This window comes from Zosterops lateralis (genome assembly GCF_965231275.1).
Source record: "Zosterops lateralis genome assembly, chromosome: 12".
Lineage (NCBI taxonomy): Eukaryota > Metazoa > Chordata > Aves > Passeriformes > Zosteropidae > Zosterops > Zosterops lateralis.
In genome coordinates this window covers 1438627-1454717 of record NC_139772.1, presented here as the reverse complement: position 1 = coordinate 1454717, position 16091 = coordinate 1438627, and the positions used below count along the sequence as shown (strand labels likewise).

At 52.6% G+C, this 16091-nt stretch overlaps 1 protein-coding gene across 1 annotated transcript in view; it reads left to right on the top strand.

Annotated features, from left to right (window-relative positions):
- ACSF3 (acyl-CoA synthetase family member 3) overlaps window positions 1-16091 on the top strand; it is a 51687-nt gene that overhangs the window by 14260 nt on the left and 21336 nt on the right. The window contains exons 5-6 of the mRNA XM_083870056.1: window positions 353-498; window positions 6061-6173. Of these exons, the coding sequence (XP_083726182.1) occupies window positions 353-498; window positions 6061-6173 (259 nt within the window). The remainder of the gene's footprint in view (window positions 1-352; window positions 499-6060; window positions 6174-16091) is intronic.

Genomic DNA, 16091 nt, shown 5'->3' with positions numbered 1-16091 from the left:
CTCGTTCAGTGCTGGCTGTTGTGCTTTGGTGTCTCTTTGACAGGAACAAGGGTGACATTATTTAATTATGAGCTGCTCTTGCATGGGAAAGCCAGAAGGGGCTTGTTGTGTGTCACCCTGTGTAACACATGGCTGAGGACTTTGTCCTGCAGCCCAGGCTTGTACTCCAGCATCTCTTTTAAGAGGCTGTCCTGGTTAACTTAGTATCATGCTGAGAATGTGAGGGACATCTTTGGTGCTGGTTAAAAGGATTTTGGGCCTGCAGGTTTTTCCCAGAGCTTTTTGTGCCCCTATGTCAGGCTGCAAATTCCCTACTCTTGGATCCTCTCTTACCTGAGCTTTCCCTGTGCAGGTTAATGGTGTCAGGCTCAGCAGCCCTGCCTGTGCCTGTCCTGGAGAAGTGGAAGAGCATCACGGGGCACACGTTGCTGGAGAGGTACGGGATGACTGAGATTGGCATGGCGCTTTCTAACCCTTTGCATGGAGTCCGTGTCCCAGGTAGGAGTCTCCAGAGGGTGCCCCACTTTGGAGGCGTTTTCTGGGAACTGTTCTGGGGTGTTCTCTGCACATGAGTGAGGAGAGAGGCCACGGTAGGAATGAGGATGCTGGGAATGAGCACTGGGAAGCCAGGACATGGATGTGTGTGAGATGTGGCTGCTGGGTTTCCCAGGGATCAAACCGTGTGTGCAGAGCTGGCAGTGGTGCCCACTGGCCTGACCAGGCTGATGCTTTCTTATTTCCAAAATCTTAGTGAATTGAAGGAGTGTTTCTTCAGCTCCTGCTGCCTGGAGTTGTATTTCTGGGTGGTGTCACACAGGATTCTCCACACAGCAGTGCTTGTCCAACCCATCAGTGCTGAACACTTAAAATAGGATGTCTGCTCACTCTTATTTTAGTGCCTGTTTCTTGCCTCTTCAGGAATTCAAAATTGTCACACCTCGCTGTTTGCTCTGGGCCTGTTCTCTCCTTGTCTTCCCCCCACCCTCCTCTGAGCTACACTTTGTGATTCCTCTCCATAGCTGTACTTTCTGGAACCTAGAAATAAATCGATCTGAGACGTTGCAAATATAAAATGCCCCCACTCTCCCCGTGGTTGGAGCGTGGCCATCTGTGTGCCCACCCTGTGCCACCTGCCTCCCCACAGGCTGTCTCTGCAGGCATGGCACCATCTGCAGCCTCCTGGGGAACTGGTGTTACCCCAGGGGGGGTCCTGGGTGTCACAGCTTCCCACAGCACCCCAATCCCATGGGATGCAGGAGCTGGGTCCCGCAGGGGTCACGCAGGGAGAGAAGAAGCCAAAACTCCCCCTCGTTGACTCCTCAGCCTGAGAACAGCTTGAAATACAAACTCTGTTTTACTTTTGCAGGGTAACTGTCGTTCCCTCACCCCACTTCAGCCAGTTTTATCTTCCTCCAGCAGCCCCATCCCTGCAGGCAGGAGGAGGAAGCAGGCAGGTAAAACAAGATTCCCATCTGCAGGAGCTGGAGCTGTGTGTGAGCCCCACAGCCCAGGGTGACAGGGCAGGGACCATTTCACTGTCCCTGTGGCCTGCTTATATTTGCTTTTTATTGATTTTCATGAGGGAAAAATGAATGGAGACTCCAGAAATTTCTCAGGGGACTAAAAGAGAAAAGGAATAAGACTGAAAGTAGCATGGCAGCTCCTGCCCCAGAGCTGGTGGCCTTGCTCCTGAGGCATCATATTTATGGATCCTGGGCTCTGCAGGGGACCTGGGGACAAATCCTCTTGTGCAGCCAAAGCAGAGGGGCTGGGGCCTGTCACTCCAGCCCCATGCAGGGGCTCCTGCAGCCCTGAGAGGGGAGAGAAGTGTCTCACGAAGGTGGGGGATCAGCAAGAAACCGTACAGAAAGGAGGCTATAATTGAATAGGCTTGATTAATTTATTTCAGGAAGTGTCAGCTGGGAAGCAGATGGGTGAAGCTGAGGCATAATTTACTGAAGCTGTGAAAAAAAAAAGCTTTTGATCCAGTGCCCTGTTAGAGGCTGTGGGTAGGAGGTCACCAGGTACCACAGAGATCCCAGAGTGAGCTGATGGTGGGGTGGGAACAGGGGACACCCAGCAGAGGATTCCTCCTGGAGTGGGAGCAGCACAGGTCCTTCTCTGCTGCTTTGACCTGTTGGAGGGAGCCCAGAGGAGGCACCAGGATGATCAGAGGGATGGGAGCACCTCTGCTGAGAGAATTGGGATTGTTCAGCCTGGAGAGGAGAAGCTTTGGGGTGACCTAATTGTGACCTTCCAGTTCCTGAGAGGGCCTACAAGGAGGATGGAATGGGACTTTGGACAAGGACTTTGGAGTGACAGGACAAGGGGGAATGGCCTCATAATTATCTTTAGGTCTAGATTAGATATTAATAAGAAATTCTTGGCTGTGAGGGTGGTGAGATCCTGGCACAGGGTGCCCAGAGAAGCTGTGGCTGCCCCTGGATCCCTGGAAGTGTCCAAGGCCAGGTTGGATGAGGCTTGGAGCAACCTGGGCTAGTGGAAGGTGTCCCTGGCATGGCAGGGGTGGAATGGAATGAGCTTTAAGGTGTCTTCCAAACCATTCTGTGATTCATGAGCCTCTGAGGGAGATCCTGGGGCTTCCCTTGCCCTCATCCAGACACTTGGTGTGGCAGGAGAAAGGTCAAGTCCCTGAACCCAGTGTCACCAGTGTGTCCCCACTCCCCACCCACAGCACAGGTCTGAAGGGGCAGGGATGGAGGTGTGGGAGCTTTAATTTCCAGAAGCAGCAAAGATGAAAGATTCGAAAGATAAATGTTTGCTTATATATGGTTAAAACCCTGCTTAAAATGCCTCTGTTTTCACCAGCTCTCATTCTAATCCCCCCTGGTGCTGTTACTGTGAAGGGAGATGAATAATTCATGGCCGGAGAATGCCTCACTGGGCCTAATCACCACTTTAATTGGAGGTTTAGATCAGAGGCAGCTAATAGCTGCTACAGCGGGGACTCCGTGTATTGTTGACAGTGAGATCCTTGAGTGCCTTATCGTTGGCCTGTTCCAATCCTCCCGGGACACAGCAGCACAGAACAGCACCGAGCTACCCAGATACCGAAGGACACAGAGCACGGGGCCAATTAAATTTATCTGGGAAGAGCTGACAACTTTTTTAAACAGAGGAGAACTGGTGAGAGCAGAAGTGTCACCCCCTCCCGCCTGCAGCCCCGGTGACACCGCAGGCGAGGTGCCAGCATTGCTGAACATCCAGGAGTCTGCACATTGGAGAGATGCAGAGGGGAAGGAGCAGAGATTTCTCCTCAGTTTCCCCATCAGGATTAAGGCTGGGGACAAAAGGAAGTCGGTGCAGAGTGTTGACCCCTTCTGATCACCCCAGGCTGTTCCTTTGGGAATGGCCCCAAATTTCTGCTGACCTGTTGGAGTTGGCACAGGGTATATTTTGACACGGTGGATAGGCATGGGAAACTCTCTTGCACAAATCCTATTAATCCTGTGGAGCTCTAATCAATGGTATGAGTTTTCCCAGCCTTTACAGATGTTGATTCTGAAGTTTGTCGCTTTTCCTAAATACCAGAAAAGCTTCTCCAGACGGAGACATAAGGAAACAGCTCTCCACCAGGGACTTGTTTCACATGCTGGTTTTATTTTAGCCAAGTAGGAGAGGGATTGGTGGGGCTGTGTTAGTAACTGTGATCTGAAACACTGTGTGGGGAACACTCCTCTGTGCCTTCACGTGTGCCAGCACTGAGCTGATCTTTGGTGTCTCATTCCCAAGGGCTGGGACCAGTGCTGGACACTGATCCTGCAGTCTCTCTGCCCATGAATCACTGCCCATTCCCACATTGAGGTCAGCAGTTTGCATCCAGGGAAGGAGCATCTTCCAGGAAAGCATCTGTCTGGTCTTGGTTTGAAAAATTCCAAGTCTGTGAGAGCCCCTGGCAGTTCCTTGCACTGGTTTCTGCTCCCTCCTTGAGCTTTTCCAGGACTGACTTTGTGGTGCCTGCCCACAGACGTGCCATGTTTTGTGGGCAGATGGGAGTCTGTTCACACACAGTGTTTTTCACCCTGGAGAAACCGTTCCCACAGAAGTCTAGAAGGTGGCTCCAGCAACCTTCCATGCAACACTGAGGGTGTTTTCTGTGACTTGTTACTTGCTTTGAGGCCTCTTGGCGCCTCCCATGGCAGGTGCAAGATTGTTTATAACACATATGGTGTGATTTTTAAGGGTTGTCCTGTGCAGAGCCAGGAGCTGGACTTGATGATCCTTGTGGGATCCAACTTCTGTGATTCTCTGATTCCATAAATACCTCGACACGGTACCTCGGGGCACTTCTGGCTCGTGGCTCCCTCCTTCCCCTGCTGCAACCCTCTGTCTCTGAGCCCTGGCAGTGTCTGGCCTGGAGGTGGGAGCAGCCCAGGGGTGCTGGTGGTGAGGGGAGGACGTGGCTGTGCTGGCTGACCAGAATGCCCAGGGCAGTTCTGAGCAGAGCAGACACGGATCACGGAGCTGCCACGTCGCTTTGTGTTTATTTCCAGCCAGATTTGCTAATTGTTCGGGTAGTTTCGCTGCAATAAAATCTCACTCCCTCATAGCCCATCTGCTCTTGGCTGATCCTGCAGGGATGCCATAAATCTGGGCTACGACGACATATCCATTTCCATGGCAACTGACCAATGTAGCAGACAAAATCATGATGTCACGGATAGCAGATCTCCAGGGCTTCAGCAGGAGAACGAGACCAGGACAAGGAAAATGCCACTTGAACCTGAATGCCTGAAATATAAACAACAGGAAGACAGGGCTGAGCTCCAAGTCCTGCACTCCCAGCTCTAGGGAATTCCCAGTGTCAAGGTGATCCTGGCAGACCCAGAAAGCATCTACTGGAGGCAGTTCAGGAGGAAAAATTGATCATAGTTTAAAATGTAGAGCACAGTTACCAGTTTATAGAATCACAGAACGGTTTGATTTGGAAGGGATCCTTAAGCTCATCTTGTTCCATCCCCCCTGCCCTGGGCAGGGACATCTTCCAGTATCCCAGGGTGCTCCAAACCCCATCCAAGCTGGCCTTGGACACTTCCAGAGATCCAGGGGCAGCCACAGTTTCTCTGGGCACCCTGTGCCAGGCCTCCCCACCCTCACAGGGAAGGATTTCTCCCTGATATCCCATCTAACCCTGCCCTCTGGCAGTGGGAAGCCATTCCCCCTTGTCCTCATACTCCAAGCCCTTATGAAAAGTCCTTCTCCAATTGAAACTCAGTCCTGACAGTGAGCTGCTGTCCCTCTCCCTGCTCATGAAGGTCACAGACCCCATTCTGCCACAGGAACCATCTCGTGCCATTGAGAGGCTGAGTGAGACCTGCTGGGGCAGGAGCTGCCCATCCCACAGGTCACAGGAACAGAGCTGCCCTCTCTGCTTAGCTTTGAGGGGCTTCCCAGGAAGAGCAGGCACTGAACCAGGGGGTGGGAAAGCTGCAGTCTGGGCAGCTCTGGGTCACAGACACAGTTTGAAGCTCAATAGTGGTCGTTGTGACACCGTGTCAGCTCCTTGGCTTTGAAATTGAAACCTGCGGAAGAACGGGGTGGTTTTGATCCCTGCTTTTCTCCTGTGATGTTTTCTATCCATTGTATTGATGTCTCCTAAAACTGAGATAATCCCTGGCAATTCTCAGCTGTTAAGCCTTCGCCTCCCCTGTCAGGTGCAGGCTGCGGAGGAGCAGAGTAATCGCTGTGCTCTCTCTTTTCACAGCTTCGTGTAGGTTTTGTGGTGCCTTTCTTTCTTTTCTTAAAAAAAAAGAGAAACAGCTTCGTTCCTGAGCTCTGAAGCTGTGCAGATGTCCTCAAAGAGTGGCCAGAAGAGATTGTTCAGGGCTGGAGTTTGTGTTCAGAGGCATTCCCAGCTCAGCAAACAGCACAGCATCCTGACATTTCCACACAGACACACAGTGGGATCAGCGCCTTCCTGAAGGGACACCCCCCTCTAGGAAGTTCTTTAGTGCCAGCACAGCCTGCAGCCGCCACTGATAGATGAGCAGGTGCTGTTTTGCATCCCTGATTGTGTGATTTCCCTGCTCTCCCCCGCAGGCTCCGTGGGCACCCCGCTGCCCGGCGTGGAGGTGCGCATCGCCAGCGAGACCTTGAGAGATGGCACTCGGTCCTACACCGTCCACGCCCAGGGGGATGAAAACAGCACACAGGTACTGCTCTGCACTGCTTCACTTGGAAAAGGTCTTCACTCAGGGAAAGTGCTCTCCTTCCCAGCCCTCTGAGACCCCAAGGATTGAGGCTTGCACTGATCTTATTCCCAGGAATTCAGTGATAGTTTCTTGTATTTTTTTTGTGGGTTCCTATAGCTGTGGTACTTTATGGACTGGACAAGTGCTGTCCATACAGTCATGGAATGGCTTGGGTTGGAAGGGACCTTAAAGCGCATCCAGTTCCAGCCCCTGCCATGGGCAGGGAAACCTTCCACCAGCCCAGGTTGCTCCAAGCCCTGTCCAGCCTGGCTTTGGACATTTCCAGGGATCCAGGGGCAGCCACAGCTTCTCTGGGCACCTGTGCCAGGGCCTGCCCACCCTCACAGCCAAGAATTCCTTTCCAATATCCAATCTAAAACTACTCTATTTCACTCTGAAGAACAAGTCTAGTGGAAGCTCCCTGCCTATGGCACTAGATGAGCTTTAAGATCCCTCCCAGCCCAAACCATTCTGTGATTGGGAGGGCAGGACTGGTGGCCTTGGGGCTTGCACTCACTTTGAAACAGCACTGGGGGAAACTCATCATGTTTCCATAGAAGTCAAGCTCCATGCTGAGCTCCATACAATACCTGCACACAGTTCTAATGTGCCAGAGATCAGGCATCTGGGATGGGGAACCATAATCTGCATCTGGGATGGGGAACCATAATCTACACCTGTGCTGGGGTGCTGAGTGTTCCCTGCAGCAGCAGCAGCCCCAGCCCAAGGTCCAGGCTGGCTCTTCCCACAGCAGTGGCTGAGCAGGGTCTGCATTCCTGCCCCCTCCACACCCTCTGTGGGTGTTGTGCTGCTCTGACAGATCCATCCCTGGTGGTGTCTGGGCTTGGCTGAGCAGATAAATGCAGTGTGTGACAGCAGTGACCCCGGCAGTGACACCGTGTGGGTGGGACACAGGCAGGCGTGAGATTCAACCTGAAATAGGTTCCTTCACTCGTTCCCCTGGGAAATGGCTTCTCATCCAGCCACCTACATGCTGAGGGTTTGGAAGGAGTTCCTGGGCTGTGGCAGAGACACTGCTGGTGTAAGCACTGCTGAGAGGCTCAAGACAATCTTTTTTTGTCTAAATGATCTGGTGGCAGGTGGAGGAGCCAGCAGGACCACAGGCAGCCCCGTGGGTGGGCTGTGCTCAGGTTGTGTTTTGTGTTCTGATGCTGTAAGAGCTGGATCCACCCCAGACTTGTAAAACAGCCCAGGGGACAGCTGAGAGAGACCACGGATTGTGGCTTTTATTAAAATAAAACCTCTTTGCTGCTCTTTACTCTGTGTCACTGCTGCAGCATTGCCGAGCAGTGGGCAGAGCAGGAGACTCCTCATGTCCTGTTTTTGTCACTTCCTGGACGTGTGTTATATTTCATAGGTTTATCCTCTGATCCCACAGTTTGCTCTTGGCCTTTTTTTTTCCACTTGTGTGGAACCGAGACATGAAATATAACGTGTCCCTTTTAATAATGATCCTATAATGCCTTTTTCCCCTCAGGGATCCCTGGGCGCTTTACAAATTAGGTCTCAGACACGAGAATCCCCAAAGTGCAGCTCCTTCCAGGATGAAATGTGGATGTTGTTCTACTGAATTATGAGAGGAAAAAATATGGAATGTTATTTTTTTTCTGCTCAGTACTCCTTCCCTTTCCTTTTCATTGCACTGAGTGACCAGAGAAGGGGAGCCCAGATGATCTGTGTCTGATGCTGAAGCCCCCCCACCTCCTCAGGGCTTCACAAAATTCGGATTCACATAACTCTTCTCTTTCCTCTGGCTTCAGACTGCTTGGGTTTATTTTGGGGGCAGAGGAATTGCCCTTTATCCTGATGATTTCTCACCTGCACCCTGCAGTCCCCAGTGTGGGTGGCTGAGGTCCATACCCATGGCTCACAATTCTTCCAGGAGCTCCCACCAGTGCTGGCCTTGGCTCCCTGCCCCTTGCTGATGGTTCACTTTCCGTCAGGCTCTCCCTTGGGGATCTTTTGGATGTTCTGGTGAATTCTCAAGTCATCAGCCAGGGAGGGAGTGGGGAGGTGGTAATTTGCCTCTGGGCATTGGCTCGTGGGTTGGTCCCTCTCTGAGAAGCTGTCTCCATCTCAGCCACCATCCCTCTTGTCCCAGTTTAACTGGGAGTTTCTTCAGGCTGAAGGGAGAGCAGTGGTCCCATCTGTTCAGGCCACCCTAGGGGAGAGTGGCTGGCTGGGTACCTCCAGGACATCCACAACATTTCCAGGAGCAGAGCAGAGCCAGCTGCCTCTATCCCTGGGACTGTCACAAGGTGGGAAAAACAGTCCCTGCTCCCAGCATGTGCTGGCACAGATGGATGTGTGGAGATGCCAGGAGTTTGGGTTTTATGTGCCCTGGGCACGGAGTGTGACTTTCCCTGGCGTGACCAGGTGGCAGCCATGGTGACAACACCTCTGCTCCCAGGGATGCTGGAATTCCAGGGCCTCACACCTGCGGTCCCAGGCAGAGCCTCACCTGCTCAGTGCCTGCCCCAGACACTGCTGCTGGCGCTGTGTGCATCATGCTTGGTTAATAATTCATGTCAGGAGAGACAACGTCAGTGGAATTTATTTAAAACAAGGCGGATCTGACAGTCCGAGTGCTCCTCACGCTCCAGCAGTCCAGGAAAGGCCCAGCTTTGTTTAAATCAGCTCCTCCACGGCACAGGGGCTGGCCCAGGGATGGGAAGAGCTGGTTGGTGTCACCAGATAACCCTGTGGCCTTTTCCCTGCCTCCTGTCAGAAGGATGAACAAATCCTCCCTTGCCTGCCTCACAGGAGGGCTCTGAGCATTGTAGTGGTTGAGGGCTGGAGGAGACTGAGGGGAGACCTCAGGGGTCTTTAACATCCTTGAGAGGGGCAGAGAGGGACAGATACCAATATCTTCCCTCTGGTGACCAGGGATAGGACCCAGGGAATGGCTGGAGCTGTGTCAGGGGAGGGTCAGGCTGGATATCAGGAAAGGTTCTTCCCCCGGAGGGTGCTGGGCACTGCCCAGGCTCCCCAAGGAATGGGCACAGCCCTGAGGCTGCCACAGCTCCAGGAGAGTTTGCACAACACTCCCAGGGATGTACAGGTTGGGATTGTTGGGGGGTCTGTGCAGGGCCAGGGGTTGGATTGATGACCCCTGTGGGTCCCTTCCAGCTCAGGATATTCCATGATTGAAGCACCATGGGGCTGATGCAGGGGGATGCTGAGCACCCCGGCAGGAGCTGGGCTCTGAGCCATCTCTCCTCCCCGGGCTCCTGCGAGCAGGTGGGTGATCTCTGTGCCAGGGCTGAGGCATTGTCAGGGCAGTCTGTGAGTTCACACCTCGGCTGTGCCTGCAGAGCCCTCCCGACAGGAGCAGAGAGGGAATTGTCTGCGGAGCCTCACAAGGTCAGCGCCTTCCCTGCTCGCCTTGGGCTGAGTTCCTGCTCCCACTGCAGCAGGTTCTCCGAGCTTTTCTTCCCCACTAACACCGGCTCTCCCCTCTAGCCTGGGGCATCCCTCCCTTCCTAGGAGGAGGATGAGGATGAGGAGGAAGCAGCCCCTGTGGGTGGCAGGAGCTGGGGAGTGTTCCTGCTCTGCCATCCCGTAACTGCCTGAGCCTGCAGCAGGGGACCGCTGTAATTTGCAGAGCTGGTTCCTGGCACACCCTGAAGATCAATAATCTACTTAGCTGAAAGTTTGCTGGATCTCTGTTCTTCCCTGCATTTTCTCCCGTCCCTTGATTGGAGTGCTGGATTCTTTTCCTTCAGTCCCTCAGTGTCATCTCAGGAGCCCTGTGCTCCTTGGCTCAGCTTTTCAGCCACTCCTGTGCTGCTTCCTCTGGCTGTTTTTGCACCTTGTGCTGGTTTTGGGGCTGACACCTCATGGCTCGGGCTGGGCCAGGCACTGCCAACACCCAAATGAGGTGCTCCAGCCTGACAGAGCCATTCACAGAGCTCCCGAGGGTGCTCAGCAGCCTGGGGACACCTGTGACAGGCCAGTGAGGGCAGGAGGTGACAGTCCCATTGGAGTCACAGTGCCTGCCTTGACTCTGTCTCCACCTCAGTTTGGGAATGCAGAGTTATCCCTGCAGAGATGCTGCTCTGGGTGTCCTGGCAGAATGGCTTCTCCTCCAACATCACTGGGGAGCAGAGATGTGGAAATGGGTGTCAGGGACAGCACAGCTCTGCCTGCTCTGAGCCATCCCACATCCTGCTCCTGGAGCCCCTGGCATCCAAAGGGACAGCACAGCTCATCCTGCTCCTGGAGCTCCTGGCATCCAAAGGGACAGCACAGCTCATCCTGCTGCTCCTGGAGCTCCTGGCATCCAAAGGGACAGCACAGCCCATCCTGCTCCTGGAGCCCCTGGCATCCAAAGGGACAGCACAGCTCCTGCTGCTCCTGGAGCCCCTGGCATCCAAAGGGACAGCACAGCCCATCCTGCTGCTCCTGGAGCCCCTGGCATCCAAAGGGACAGCACAGCCCATCCTGCTGCTCCTGGAGCCTCTGACATCCTAAGGAGTTCCTCAGCTCTCCACCTTCCTTGGGCAGCCACCTGCTGAGCCAGTCTGACCATTCAGGCTCAGTAATCTTTACCCACAGCCTGGAGTGCTCCTTCCCCTGGGGTGTTTTCCCCTGAATTTTTGGCACCTCTCCCTGTGGCTCTGGCGCCCAGGAAAGGGTTACAGCTCTCCAGCTCTGAACGTTTTCAGTTTGCTTTGTTCAGTGCAATGCATATTTCATACGCTCAGCTTCCCAGCTGGCAGAGGCCTGGAAACCCTGCAAGCTGTCGGGTATTGTCTCTCTCCTTTACTTGTTTGTTTGTTGGGGTTTTTTTTGGGGGGGGGTTGTCATTTTGGATTTTTCTCTTTTTTTTTTTTTTTTTTTTTTTTTTTCCTTTTTCATCTTTCCCAAATTGCTCTCTCTCACCAAAGCCCAACCCTAGTGCTGACAATGGGGGGCTATCAATAGCTAAATGGCTTCACAGCTGTACCCAAGGCAGGGGCTGTAGCCAGGGCTTTTATGGCGAGTGCAGAGGAGGGAGCATGGGGACAGGGTGGGCTGCAGGAGCTGTGGCAGCAGGAGGACTCTGTGCCACGGGCTTTCCCCCCTCCTTGCAAAGGTTGTAATTATCTCATTGTTAATCCATATGCAAGCTGTCGTCCTGGACGGGAACCGCCCCGACTGTGGCCGTCCCTCCCGAAAGCCACCAGCATCTCTGTCCCCTCCTCGCCGTGCCCCCCGTGTCTGTGCCATCTGCTCACGGCTGGCTGCTGGTTGTCAGAGCCTCGGCAGGGCTGGGGGCAGCTGGCACTGTCACCCCCTGGTTGGGACTGCAGCTCTTGGCTGTTGATGTCCCTGTGGAGGGGACCAGGAGCGGTTCCACCTCGCTCGTGTTCGTCCCAGATCTCTGGAGAAGGCCAGGGTTGTCTTGAAGGACTGGGCACCTCTGTGGGTGCTGCCTGTGGGAATCTCCTCACCCATCCAGGTATCCCAGAACAGTTGGTGAGATTGTACTTCTCCAGAGATGGGCATGAGCCCCCCATGGAATTCCTGAGATTGGACAGGTATGGACAGGATGTGATCACCTGGCCCAGGGAGTCCCATCTCTGGCTGTCCCAGAGGAGAAACCAAAGGAACACTTGGATTGTTCCTTTCCTGTCCCATTCACACCTCAGCCCATTGTTTGTCCTCAGTGCTCCTGCTCTCCCAGAACAGTTCTCTAGTTTTTCACAGTTTTCTTGTCCCTGCTCCATCCCATCCTCATGTGTTGGTACCTTGATGGTGAACTTTACCTCCAGCATCCCCATGGTCTCTTCCATCAGGCAGCGTGGGGAATGTGTTGTTGAAGGCAGTCTGCATTAGATCTGCAGCTTTTCTTCTATCTGCAACCCCGACCCTCAGGATTTCTGGCACAATTCACCTTTGATAAAAAACATTTATTCCCATTTTCCATTTGCCTCAGCTTCTTCCAAAACCTTCTTCCAAAGCCCTTGCAGTGCTGGACACTGCACTTGTGTATGTGCCAGTTACATTTTATTTTTTTTTGCCATATTTCTCTCATCTCCTCAAGATCCTGTTTTGTGTCCTGCCCAAGTAATTCAAGAGTCTCCACTTTGTTGCCCAGGCTGCTTTTGTTCCTGTATAAACATTTTAGCTGCTTCTCATTGATCACATGCAGTTCCTTACTCATCTTGGGCATTGATTCCATTCTCAGATGTATTTATATCTCCTTCCTTCTTTCTGTCTGCCCTCTGATTTATTTTTTTTTTTTTTAATTTGTGGCCACAGCTCTATTTTATTTCTTCCTGGTAGTAAAGGTGGAGGCAGAGGTTGCAGTAGCATCATGTCCCCTTGTTTCTCAGTTGAAAACTCTTCTCATCACAGGAACAGCCTCGATTCCAGGAGAATATTTCCTTGCACATGGAAGTTGAATCCATCTATCAAGAAGAGCCCTCTTTCCACAGGTGTTTCCTTTGAGCTCACCTTTGTCACAGCACCCTCAGCATCTCTATGAATCTCTTCATTGTTTTATTCTTCTGTAGCATCTCAGGCTGGTTTGGGTTGGAAGGATGAAGCTTATCTCATTCATGGACACCTTGCACTAGAATATTCCTCTTTGTAGGTGAGGGAAGATTTTGTGGCAGAGCCCTGGAGGTGGTGGGGAGATGCTGCAGCAGAGGCTGGAGGAAGAGGAGCTGTGTCTGTCCCAGGGTTCTTGCAGCCAGGGGAGCAGGGGGTGGCTCAGCACAGGGAGCAATTGGAGGTTGTGGGGCAGTGTGTGTGCAGTCACAGCTCATCACAGCCCCCAAAGTGCACTTCTAGGAGAGGCTGATGGAAACCAAACCCAAGATGGGCCATAAATTGAGTCCTTGCCTGGTGCTCTGTGAAGGCACATCAGGAGCTGAGGGGTGGGAGGATGTGCTGACATCTCTCCTCATTTATTATCCCAGGGAGTCTGCAAATGAGAGGGATGAGGACAGAGCTGTTGGCATCTCTGCAACAGTGTTACACATTTAATTTATGGTGTTAATATAGATCAAGAAGTTTTGTGTCCATGGAACAACTGCGGGGAGGACTGACCTTTCCTAAACTTGCCTTGTTTTCTGTCGTGCTTTTGGGATCATCTGGAGCTGATCAGGCTGGTAACTTTAAAAAAATCAGTATTGCCTAAAAATACAGACAATCACTTTTGTTTTCAGTGGAGCAACATTTGCTGTAAGTAGAGGGTTGGGTTGTTTGAAAAGAAGTTTCAGTGTTCCAGCTCCACCGTGCACCAGCCTCGCTTTTAAATTTATAACTCTCCAAAATGAAAAGTAAATGGATTGTGTTATTCCCAGCCCTTTTATAAAAGTTAACATTGCAAAAACAGATGTGAAATGTGGCCTCGCAGATTACAGCCCAAGCTTGGGGTTTTTAGGTTGGGGTTTTATTTTTTTCCTTAACTCTCTCTCTCTGTGCTGTGTCCCTGAGGAGCAGAAATCTGCCTTTTTCCAGCAGGAGGAAAATTGTTCTGTGTCTGAATTGCCTCCTGCCAGGCTTGTGTGGATGCTGCAGGACACGGAGCTCCGAGGAACGATAATGCCTTTACAAAAACAGGCAACTTAGCAGGGAAATTTTAATTAGGAATGTGCAGGAAAGTTCAGATTGCCTGGGAATTTGGTACTGCTCTAACAAACCTCCCAGTCCTAGGACATCCATTCCAGTATGGCCCTGGGAGTTGGTGAGTACAGGCACTGGAAGCAGGTTATTATCTCCAGCTTCCTTCTGGAGGCAGGTGGGCATGTCCTCACCTCCCACACCAGGCCTGGATGTGATGGGGTCTGGAAAAGCAGAGTCTGGGCCAAGCCTGGAGAAAAGGAGGCTCAGGAAGGACCTCCTGGCTCTGCACAAGTCCCTGACAGGAGGGGACAGCCAGGGGGGAGTCGGGCTCTGCTCTCAGGGAACAGGGACAGGAGGAGAGGAAACGGCCTCAGGCTGGGCCAGGGGAGGCTCAGGGTGGACATCAGCAGGAATTTTGTCATGGAAATGGTTTTTCATTGGAAGGGCTGCCCAGGGAGGTTTGGAGTGCCCAGCCCTGGAGGTGTCCAAGGAACACCTGGAGGTGGCACTCAGTGCTCCAGACTGAGTGACAAGGTGGGGATTGAGCACAGCTTGGACTCAATGATCCTGAAGCTGTTTTCTGGGATTCTGGGACAAGGCTCTGGGCCACCAAAGCCTTGAAGGAGTGATGGAGGGGACAGGGAGTCTGGAGGTGCTGGTGGCAGATAAGGTCCAGCAGAAGAGTGGGGAGGCTGGCAGGGTGTCTGTGCTCCACAGCCTGACCTGGGGTGCAGGACAGAGCTGGATCACTCCTTCAGGCTTTGTTGTCTCATTTCCTGTGCTCTGGTATGTTAAAGAAAGCCCAACAAAACACCAGGAAAAAGTTACTTCTCTGGCAGAAGAGGTAAAAGGGCTCCGTCACTTCCATAAACCTCACATACATAAATTATTGTCTTCTATTAGTCACTTAAAGGCTCAGTTGCTTAATTATTTTGATCACAGTAATCATTTATTTACAAGGTGGGGAAAAACGCCAAGCACTTCCAAGCCGAGCAGCACAGCAGGGAGGAGGCAGGGCTGCAGAAGCATTTCTTTCCTCCCCAGAAGTCAAAATGCTTTTGCTTCATCGAGTTATAAAGTCCCTTTTGAGGTCCCTGCTAAGATGCTCTGATCCACAGCCTTTGGTGCTCAACCAGGAAGGAAGTTCAGCAAAACCAGCTGCAGGTCCCTGTGCAGGAGAAGCTCCAGGGAGAACTCAGAGCCCCTTGCAGGGTCTAAAGGGGCTCCAAGAGAGCTGGAGAGGGACTGAGGGCAAGGCATGGAGTGACAGGACACAGGGAATGGCTTTAAACTCCAAGGAGGTGGGCTTAGATGGGATATCAGAGAGAAATCCTTCCCTGTCAGGGTGCTGAGCCCTGGCACAGGTGCCCGGAGAAGCTGTGGCTGCCCCTGGATCCCTGGCAGTGTCCAAGGCCAGGCTGGATGGGGCTTGGAGCAGCCTGGGACAGTGGGAGGTGTTCCTGCCCATGGCAGGGATAAACTTTGAATTCTTTCCAACCCAGACACTTCCATGACTCTGTGAGCATTTGAGGGGTGAAGGAGGAAGGAGGCATCTGGTAGAGTTTAAGTGGATTTCTCTGAGATCTGCTTGCAACCTGAAGGTATTTGGGTTTTCTCCTACAAGTCTGTCCTCCTACCAATCCCCAGCCCAAAGAACATGCTCTCAACCTCCTCAAACCTTCCAGCTTTTCCCTCTGTGTCTCCCACATGTTTCTGCTTAGGCATCCACCATGCCTTCCCTGCTTCCCAGAGAAGGACACGCTGCTCTGAGCCTTCCCTAATTCCATCAGAGTCCATTAACAGCTGGTTGCCGCAGCTCCCGGAGGAGCGCGGGGCAGAGACCGCAGGAAAACAAACCGGCCACTCTCAACACATCCCAGGGCCCAGTGCCAGGCAGGGATTCCCAGCTCTTTACAAACCACCCTCCTAATAAAGAGGTAGAATGGGAACAGGGGAAAAGGGGGAAAATATGCATTTTTTCTAATCACCCAGATTTAGGCCTTCAAAGGATTTATTACAACCTTTTATTTCCATGCGTGGCGAATGGAATCTTATCTCGCGAGCCGGCTGGTCCAGCTCCACTGGGTTTAGAGCTGGGGGAGCTCTCAAAACAACCTTCAGGGCCACGCTGTGCCTGGGTGTTAAAACTTGCTGGAATGCATTAAAATGTGGCACTGGGAGAGGGGGAGATCCGTGCACTCAGTGATGTGATGCCTCCAGCAGCTGCTCGTGCTGTGGAGCCACTGGGGTTGGAGGGAGAGAGGAAACAACCCAGCCCCAGCCCCATCCCTGCTCCCAGAG